This window comes from Xyrauchen texanus, chromosome 22, assembly GCF_025860055.1.
Source record: "Xyrauchen texanus isolate HMW12.3.18 chromosome 22, RBS_HiC_50CHRs, whole genome shotgun sequence".
NCBI lineage: Eukaryota > Metazoa > Chordata > Actinopteri > Cypriniformes > Catostomidae > Xyrauchen > Xyrauchen texanus.
The window spans coordinates 16,886,493-16,897,203 of NC_068297.1; the positions used below are offsets into that span (position 1 = coordinate 16,886,493).

The following is a 10,711-nucleotide window of genomic DNA, read 5'->3' on the forward strand; positions in this document are numbered from 1 at the left end:
TTGGGCAGCCTTTTATCTCCCCACCTCACACTGTGAACATTGAAATCACAATTAGCAGCAATTAATCTCAGGTGAAAACCCTTACCGCTTCCTCTCTCCCCAGATGAACGCTCGGCCATGCCCTTGCCCCCACATTGCGCTTGGGCGGCTGTGTCTTGAAGGAAACCGTCTGTATTGCAAAGTCTTGTGAGAGATGCATTTGCTATTACTAAGGTTAGAGTCAGAGTTCGATTTAGGGTTATGGGTAGGTACTGGGTTTCTGTGTGACTTTTTTTCAACATGAGATCTGTTGCACGATTAGGTTGTGTTAATTGGGCTAAACAGCTCCATCTTTCCACATTATTCTACTGATTTTCTCTGCTCATGTTCATCAGCACAGCGACTGACTGTGCTTGATGCCGAGCTAAACTAATATGATCTTCAGGGTATGCTCAGAAGAGGACAGTTGGCAATCAGCCAGGAGACAAGGCAGTAGCCACTTTAAATATATAACATTGTGTAAATTATAACCACCTCTAAATGACACTAAATGACAGGGCTGTGTTCTGAAATTACTCTCTGGCTAATGCTTTTTTATCGTAAAGTGTCATTATGGAAGTCTCTGTGGTAGCTCCATGAGCTTTATGGTGTTCCTGAGGGGTTTTAACAGTTCATAAGAAAACAGAGGTTAAATGAGATGTGTTGAACAAAAAGAGATAATTAAAAGCAAATAAAGATTACAATACATTAAATCACAGTTGTTTGTTCTACAATTGGGCATGTTAATGACTACTGCAGAGTAATAAATAATAATTAGATGAAGGTTTAATTAAGAGAGGAAGCTTAAGGCTGCGCAATTAATCATGGAGAAACTTGAGGAGGGAACTAAATTAGCCACAGATCAATATTCTCTCTTTTCTTCTTTCCATCTCCTCTCCATTCTGCCATTCTCTTTCAGTCAGAGAACTAATGACAGCTGTCAATCAATCTTTCAGTGTGCACATCAGTCAGGTGACAGGGCGGATAAAGTGTCAAAGGGCGAACATATCAAACCAACACAAAACTGATTATAACAGACAGCGGCGATCATACCATGTGTTTTGCATATTTAAATGTTCTTTCAACCTCACATTAACATCACATGACAAAAGAAATGACAGCAATTTCTAAAGTCTCTGTGGCAAATTAGAAACTAACAATATTTTTGAACAGTTGAACTGAACAAAGTGAGGCATATGTGACACTTTTTTGTGGTGCTATAGGCTGCATATATTTTGAGTATTGGTGTGTGTTTGTATTAGTAAATGGAAATTTGAAACGTTTTGGCCTTTGTTTGAATGTTTACACATATGAGACTGTGGGAGTGTGCGTGGCCAGTCAGGTGATGTTTAATGCAGGCTTGTTTCAGTCTCATCTCAATTCTCTCTGCAGAGGTGCCCTGAGAGCCCTGGAAACAGCACAGATTCTGCTGGACCTGAACCTGAACAGAACAAATCCCACACACTCCTTCACATCTTTAACCCATCAAAAAACACATTTAAATTAGGGGTCATTTACAATTGATCATTTGATATTTTTTTTAGATGTGACTCCAATGTGGCCAAGTGTAAATGCATCTGGTTGTTCAGGCCACATATGTAAACCAAGTAAAGCAATTCCAGCATACAGAGATTTCGGAACCCCAAAATGTATTTAATAATAGATTAGACACATGGATGGACCTCACAAACATGGTGTAGAGACATTACAGGCACACACAAACTCACACACCTGTAAGTCCTGGAGGGTACTGATTTTGAGTGTGGAGATCAGCAGAAGGGCGCAACACCATGAGAGGGTGGGGCTACGTAGCTGAGCAACAGCAAATGAGATGCTCAGATGCAGCATCAAAAGAGCCACACCCCGCACTCCAAGGAGCCAACCAGCTGAGAGCATTCCATACACCGTAAGGACTGCCAGTCTGTACTGTAACACAAATGCACAAAGGCAACAAATCCTGTAAGGCTCTGGATGTGCAAACATTTATTTCTGGCTAATTTGTTCTGAATTAAATTTACCCGTGGCAGATAATGAGCTGCCAGTCTGGACACCACAGCATGGCCAATCAGAGACCAGAGAAGAGATTGCCACGCCCACTCATTCCAAAAACTCCACTCGAAATCAGTAGGGTCCTTGAAACAAAAACACACACATGCATATGCACATCTATACACAGAAAATATGCATTCTGTACTTTTGTAAAGGTTTTGATGTTGGGTTGCATCAGCCAATCAGTCCCCCTGATTATATAGCCAAAAACATAATTCCTATGTGTTCTTTTACCTTCTTGAAGCCCCATAAAAGGAATCCTCTCTCCAGCTGCACCTCTCTGTCCAGAGTGGCTTCATGCTCTGCCAATTACACATAGGAACATTTATAAAGGATAGTTCACCCAAAAATGAAAAATTTTCTCATAATTTACTCACCCTCATGCCATCCCAGATGTGCATTACTTTCCTTGTTCTGCTGAACACAACGATTTTTAGAAGAATATTTCAGCTATGTAGGTCCTCACAATGCAAGTAAATGGTACCAAACATTTAAAGCTCCAAAATACAAATAAAGGAAGCATAAAAGTAATTTATAATACTCCAGTGGTTCAATTAATTTCAAAAGAAGCGATATGATAGATGTGGGTGAGAAAAAGATCAACATTTAAGTCCTTTATACATGAAGAATATGAATTGCCAAAAATAAAAGAAGAATGTGAAAGTGGAGATTTAAAGTAAGAAATTACTTTAATATTAATCTGTTTCTCACACACACTTATATCGCTTCAGGAGTTATAGATTTAACTAGAGTCATATGGATTGATGCTGCATTATGTGCTTTTGGAGCTCCAATATGTTGATACCCATTCACTTGCATTGTGAGGACCAACAGAGCTGAGATATTCTAAATATCTTTATTTGTGTTCAACAGAAGAAAGTCATAAACATGACGAGAGAATTTTTATTTTGGAGTAAACTATTCCTTTAAGGCAGTACAAATTACTATTTGGGGTAAACCAGAATGAGAATTGAGTTATTGGACAAGTAAGATTACAAATAGTTGAAAATGACTTTGTTATGTATTCAACAATCTGGTTCATAACTATACAACACACAATGAGCATTCCAGATATTCAACACAATTTGTTTTGTGTATTTAATATATCTTGAAATCACGGCATTTGTTTCAGTGCTCCTCAGTTTAATCATATGAGCACTTCAGGACATGGCTGTTTTCAGAACACATTCTCAAGTAGTTGGTTTGTCGTCTGTTCAACTAACCAACCAACTCCTTTCTGCAAAGAAGTTCAGGAATTTCGAGGCTTGAGTATTAAAATGGATTAAATGTTCGTCTTGTAGTTCGAAGTGGGCTTTTCTGGTAAAGGATAATATTGCATATACTGCATATCCACATACACTTCCCCTGCATTGCAGTGCCAGTTTGGTATTGTTTACTATGCCCCGCCCCTCTTTCTCTGTCCCTCTCTCCCTAACTACATCTCTTTCTTCTTCCAGTTTCTCAGGACAGACATTTCACCACCTCGACAGAAGGTTTTCCTGCAGGGTGCACTGCTAGGCAGGGATCTCACCATATCGTGTCTCACACACACACACACACACACACACACACACACACACACACACACACACACACACACACACACACACACACACACAAAACAGAAGTGAGACAACAGTGCCATCTAGTGGTCAAACTGTGTTGAAATACAAATACTGCTTAACAAACCTAGGATTGCATGTCTTTGGGCATAGACCTTAGGTGACTCTAATGTGGAGTCATATTTTGTGTAGAGATGCAAGTCACTTCGGAGCTAACGTGAGGCATGATGATTTAAGTATCTAAAAGAAATCATATTTAGCCCAGAGATTCTAAGTGGTACTGACATACCTTGGCTCTAGGACAGACTACTCAATGTAATATCTAAGACGCCGACAATATTAATTACAATGCTTTCAATCCTCTCCCATATATTGTGTCAAATTCACAAACATTTCACCATTTAAAGCCCTTAAAATAAACTGGTTTCCTTCTATGGCGTAACTGTAAATCCATTAATTAGACCATTTTGGTTAACTGTACAAAATGGACAGAAGTTTCATTTTGGGATATTTATTTCCAGACAGACAGAGATATTCAGAGTTGAGTGTCAGAATGGAGAGTTGAGCTTCGGAGCTTCCCTTGCTGAAGGGCAGAGCAGACATAAAAATCTGTCATGAGCTATGAAACTGCCCTTTTGTAAATAATCACTAATGAAAAGACATTAAGCAACGACAATAGTTAAGAAGGGCCCGTTTCTTGAGAGATGCCTAAATCAAACTGTAATATTGCAGTGTTGAGGGTCAATAAATATATAGCACAGATGAAGAAAAAAAAAAACATGTTAGAATGATGCCCATTTACTCTTTATAGGATTGGCTTAATTTGGGCTGGATTTATGAAGGACAAACAGTTAGACAGAGACAGAGAGAGAGAGATAAATGTTTTACTTAAGGTCACAAGTTTTCAGTTTAGTTCTATTTATCATTTGAATTATAACTTTATATGGTGCATATGGTTTCTCCCCTAAATTCACTGTGTAAGTGGCAAGAGACTTTGGAGAATTATATTGAAATTGGCTCACTGTCTATATACAGTATGTCTATATAAACTAGATAAAATATGGAACTGGACCGGAGTCAGCTAGGTGACCATCCTTTTAGATGGTGTTTAATCATTCCAGAGCTTTTGCAATGCTTAAAAGACTAAGTTATCTTTACATGTATCATTACTATCACCCACCATTCTGGTTTATGGAGTGTTTTCTTTCTGTAAACACGAAGAGGTTGTGTCTAGTTGAAGGTTTATTTTTGCACTTGTGTTGAGCGGCATGTTTTGGTAAAAGAGATAAAATGAGTGCTACATGTTGCCATTTGCTGACCTGAGATCCTGTCACCCCTCAAATTGACAGCACAACCTTTTCAGAGTCGTTAGTCAGCCATTAACACGACAGGAAAGGGCTTTGTTCCAACATACAAGAGAGCAGCCCTTCTCAAACTGACACGTTATGAAATAAAGCAAATGTATGCATTTAAAATTACCTCCATTTTAGATTTATTTGGGATAAATTCATCAAACTAATTAAAAAAATATATGATATTAATTTAGAAATGGTCAGAATATTTAGTTTTTATGTCTACATGACATAATTGTGGAGTGGTGATTGTCTAGTGGTTAAAGATCAGGCCTGGTTGAAGTATGGGAGCTACTGAGATGAATAGCCCATACAATATGTATCTAAAGCACACACTCTTTTTGGAAGCTGAAGGTTTCTGTTTATTCTGCAGCTCACCTTTGGAGAATCTGTGCAGCTGGTAGAAGGAATACAAATGTGAAGAGAAGGAGAAAATCCAGTATGCCGTAATCTCCCATCGAGGTACAGATGCCTGCTCCCATTTAGGAGTCATGAGAGCTGAACCTGAAGGTTAAGAAAATATAGTTTACCATAAGCAGAAAAACTAGACCAAAACTGAGCTTAAACTGTGACTTTATAAGATAAGGATTGTATAGACAGAGGTCTGGCATGGCCTATTATTTTCTCAGAGAAATGTAACGGAAAGTGTATTAGATGCTGTTCATAGACCATTACATTTCCCATTTCAGAATAAGTCGCAACAAGAACAGTAAATAACACACAGTTATTCAAATTAAGTATATTATTCTTTATTTTATTATCTTATTGAATAAATAACAGCATATAAATAATATCTGAAAAATGTCCTTCTCCATATCACAATAAAACACGTCTCTCCCTCCGTCTGAAAGATATGCATTAAAGTATTACCGTCTACAATAATAATAATATATATATATATATATATATATATATATATATATATATATATATATATATATATAGGAACCCGAAATAAAAGGAACTTGTATTTTGTTCTCGTGAGAATAATTTTCAGAGTTCTGTCTGGATCCAAAATCGATCAAGATTTATTTATTTGCTGAGAAGCCGCCAGTCACCGCTTTAAATAGATTGATTGGTTTCTTTACAAACGCTAATCCAGTAAAATACCATATCACAGTAATTTTAGCAATGTTATATTTGCATATTTGTTTCTGTTACTCACACATAAACAAATAGGGAAAAACTCTCGCGCACGCTATACACGGCCGCGAAGCTCCTCCTTCTGTTTCCGAGATTTGCCACACCCCTGATTCCTGATTGGCTAAACTGTCCAATACGTAATGTTGGAGTTCTTTTAACCCTGTGAGACCCTTAAAGGGATAGTTCACCCAAAAATTCTCTCATTTATACATGTCATCCCAGATGTGTATGACTTTCTTTCTTCTGCAGAACACAAACAAATATTTTTAGAAGAATATCTCCACTCTTTAGGTCAATTCAATGCAAGAGAATGGTGGCCAGGCCTTTGAAGCTCCAAAAAGCAGATCAAATCAGCATAAACATCAATCCATCAAACTCCAGTGGTTATTCTGAAGTGATCCATTTGGATTTGGATGAGAAAGGGCCAAAATGTAATCATTTTCACTGTACATCTAGACAGCAGTCTCCTTGAGATCGGGATTTCAAGCTCGATTACACTCTCTATAGCAACATCATGGCAAATGAATACATTTATTTACTGGATTAACAGAGGTTTTCTTTTCCTCCCCTTTTCTCCCCAATTTAGAATGCCCAATTACCAATGTGTTCTAAATCCTTGTGGTGGCATAGTGATGCCTCATTCCAGGTGGCAGAGGACGAATCTCAGTTGCCTCTGCGTCCGAGACCGTCAGTCCGTGCATGTTATCACATGGCTTGTTGAGCATGTTAAAATGGAGATGTAGCACGTATGGAGGCCTACGCTATTCTCTGCGGCATCCACACACAACTCACCACAAGCCCCACTGAGAGCAAAAACCACACATTATAGCGACCACGAGGAGGTTACCTCATGTGACTCTACCATCCCTAGCAAAGTGGCCAATTTTGGTTGCTGAGGAGACCTGGCTTGAGTCAGTCAGCACACCCTGGATTCAAACTCACGACTCCAGGGTTGGTAGCCAGTGTCAATACCCGCTGAGCTACCCAGGCCCCCGGATAAAGTTTTAAATTATTTTGTATCACAAATAAATTCTGACTCAACTCCGTACCCACTGGCTGTTTGTTTGACTACATCCGTGGACATCATGTGAATGTCTGCATGTGCTCTAAAGAGTGCTCCTATCTCACGGTGAGCTGCGCACATGAACATTTAGGGTGTATTTTCACACTTGAGTTCTCTTTAAAAAAAATAACTCAGACCCCTAATATAAGCATATAAGTAACTGTATTCCAATACAGTTACAATTTAAATAATTTTTATTCAGAATACAGTTACATTCAAAAAGTATTCAAAACTGAAGAGATTACATTGCATTTTATTGTTGTTTGTTTCATTTAATATTGAATCCATTCAGATGGAAAACATTTATACATATAAATGATGTGATCCAAAGTGAATCTGAACAGCGGTGAAACATTTTCATATGAAATGTTACATTCATACGAGCAGTAACTTTTTAGTAGAAGATATAGAAATAAACCTTGTGTAAATTGTCAGCTTTACGCTAAGCTAAAATGCTAATTCTAGCCATTTTGCATGCACATGTTACCATAAAAATATTTTTTATAAAAAAAATTCATGTTAGATCATATTTTTTTTTTTTTTTTTTTTTTTTTGTAGTAAGACCTTTGATATTAGGGCAAAAAAGTTTTTATTGTTTTTCTGTAAAATATTTTTTTAAAATCCTTAAAACAAGATACATTTGATTAATTTTGTTTCAGAAACAACACTACATAAGATATTTAGGTTTTTCAGAGAATGTATTTTTAACACGTGTATTTTGTCTTACTGTACTGGCAGAGTTTTTATAGTCAAAACAAGTGAAAAAATCTACCAGTGCTGAAGAAGTAATCCATATTTAGAATATGTTACTGACCTTGAGAAATCGAACGGAATACGTTACAAATTACATTTTACAGCATATCTGTTGTGCAATACATTTCAAAAGTAACCCTCCCAACCCTTCCTACACTTCCCTATCTACACTAACCATAACCTAGGGGGAAACAGATTCCAACGGGGAACACAATTCAATACAACACCGGAGCGCTTTTTGTTCACAATGCATATATAAGGAAATCGAACCAAAGACTGCAAGCAAACCGTACTCAGACCACCTCCCAAAATGGTCTCGGCTCGGATCGCTTTTAAGGGGTCTGAGATTATTTGGTGTATTCACATATGGGCCGAAAATCCCCGAACTGAGCTCAGACCGCTGAAACGTACCAAGTGTGAAAACACCCTTAAATGCACTTTAAAATGCCCCTCTTGACGCAAAATGATATAAAGACACAGCCCTTAATATATTACGAGTGTGCAAACAGATGGGACAACAATCTGAGCAGTCTTGGCACGATATTAATGTTAATACAGCCATTATGTATTACGTTATGCAGACAGGACAAAATCTGAAAATATCCGATCTGTGACTTATAGACCTGCTGCAGCTGTTATAAGCCTATTGTTAATAGTAATCAAGCATAAATAGGCTAATGACAAGAAAATGATAAAATCACTCACTGTCCTTGGCTGGATAACTTTAGTAGCATTAATACATTTCAATGACAGGTCTGCTTATCGGTCAAACTGTGAATGCATTGGTTCAGCATTAATGTAAATCTAATCATCATGAAGTAAAGATATTGGGTAGGCCCCCCTCGTGCCATCAAAACAGCCCCAACCCGCATCTCAGAATAGCATTTTGAGATGCTATTCTTCTCACCACAATTGTACAGAGTGGATATCTGAGTTACCGTAGACAGTCTGGCCTTTCTCTGTTGACATCAACTCACCAACAATCATGTCACGGTCTAAATCACTGAGATCACATTTTCTCCAATTCTGATGGTTGATGTGAACATTAACTGAAGCTCCTGACCTGTATCTGCTTGATTTTATGCACTGCACTGGTGCCACATGATTGGATGATTAGATAATCGCATGGTTAATTGTTGATCCCAGATGGGCTGGTTTAAGTATTTCTGTAACTGCTGATCTCCTGGGATTGTCACACACACAACAGTCTCTAGAATTTACTCAGAATGGTGCCAAAAACAAAAAACATCCAGTGAGGGTCAGTTCTGTGGACAGAAATACCTTGTTGATGAGAGAAGTCAACAGAAAATGGCCAGACTGGTTTAAACTAACAAAGTCTACGGTAACTCAGATATCCGCTCTGTACAATTGTGGTGAGAAGAATATAATCTCAGAATGCTATTCTGAGATGTCAGTTGGCGCTCATTTGGCAGTTGGAGGGGGACTTATACAACATTAGGCAGGCGGTTTTAATGTTGTGGCTGATCGATGTATGTCAGTATTTTAAGTAGTTCTATTTTTCATCAGATTACATTTTAATGTTTTTATATCACTTTTTATTATATAATTGCTACTGTTACTGAATAAATTAAAGCACTGTTTACTCTGTTCTTTATTTGATAACTTTGCTTTATTACTAGCTCTTGATTAATTAATTTAAAAACTCGAAGCTATGTTTAAGAGAAACACTTAAAGGCAACATTGTTTTAGATTCATTTTTTTATATTTACATCAATATCAAACTATTTTAAATAAAGGAGCCAATAAATATATTTAAATAAATGTAAATTAATGGATTAATTGATTACTTTTCAAATAAAAGAAATGAAGATCTTCAGAAGTTAAGACTTGGCTTTATTGTTATATTTTTGTTCATTCTTATAACAGCAGCTTTTAATTTGCTGGGTTATAGACAACGCAATGCAATTTCTCTTTAGATGCTAGTGGACGTATTTCAAGGCTTGTGCTGTTACATTTTTGTTGTTTTTCTCTCTACTATAATTTTACCTGTGCTTGCATTTAAATTTGTAGAATGGCTTCAGTACAGTATTTGAATGAGTCATATGAAACTGCTTTACATAGAGTATTTAGTGTGTAAATAGGCATTTCAATGTGATATTTGAGGATGGCTGCTGCAGCACGTACTGATGTTGTCAGGAATGAATTAATATATTCAGTAAGATTGGATGATGTTATCAGAAATTGCCATACCTAGGCTTTTGGTGAATTGACTAGAAGAATGTGCAGTTTGGCTTTGTTGGGAAACTGAGAAGCAATTTAAATCATCTGTTATACTTCTAATACAAATTCCATATACAGAAATGTAAATTTACCAAACATAGACTTAATATTCTGGTATTTATACATGAAAAAATATGTATGCAAATGCTCTCGCCTTCATTTTCTGTGCTATTTATAAGATGATTGAGCTAATTATTTCATTATAACCCCCTACCACCTGCCACTTTTATAATTGGATATAGTTTGTTCTACTATATTGTAATATCATTTGGATGTGAAAATCCAGATAGATAGATAGATAGATAGATAGATAGATAGATAGATAGATAGATAGATAGATAGATAGATAGATAGATAGATTTAAAGTAGTAAAATAGGTAGTTAAAGTAGAAATAGGTATCAAAAGTCTGCGTTAAAGTTAACAACTTTTTATTATTTATAAAATAAATATAATAGTATTATATTAACTATATATTAATTTTTAACATTCAAGTATGTATTATTTTTACATTTATTTATCACACCGTTAA

At 36.6% G+C, this 10,711-nt stretch overlaps 1 protein-coding gene across 2 annotated transcripts in view; it reads right to left on the bottom strand.

Annotated features, from left to right (window-relative positions):
* Positions 1-6,201, bottom strand: part of LOC127662145 (protein-cysteine N-palmitoyltransferase HHAT-like) — a 39,736-nt gene extending 33,535 nt beyond the window's left edge. The window contains exons 1-6 of one of the 2 annotated variants that reach the window (XM_052153187.1): positions 6,147-6,201; positions 5,360-5,485; positions 2,302-2,369; positions 2,037-2,150; positions 1,750-1,944; positions 1,325-1,459 (exon numbers count right to left, since the gene is read on the bottom strand). In XM_052153187.1, coding sequence (XP_052009147.1) covers positions 1,325-1,459; positions 1,750-1,944; positions 2,037-2,150; positions 2,302-2,369; positions 5,360-5,485; positions 6,147-6,150 — 642 coding nt within the window. In that variant the 5' untranslated portion in view covers positions 6,151-6,201. The remainder of the gene's footprint in view (positions 1-1,324; positions 1,460-1,749; positions 1,945-2,036; positions 2,151-2,301; positions 2,370-5,359; positions 5,486-6,146) is intronic. The other variant, XM_052153188.1, reaches the window with a different exon arrangement.
* Positions 6,202-10,711: the final 4,510 nt, after the last annotated feature.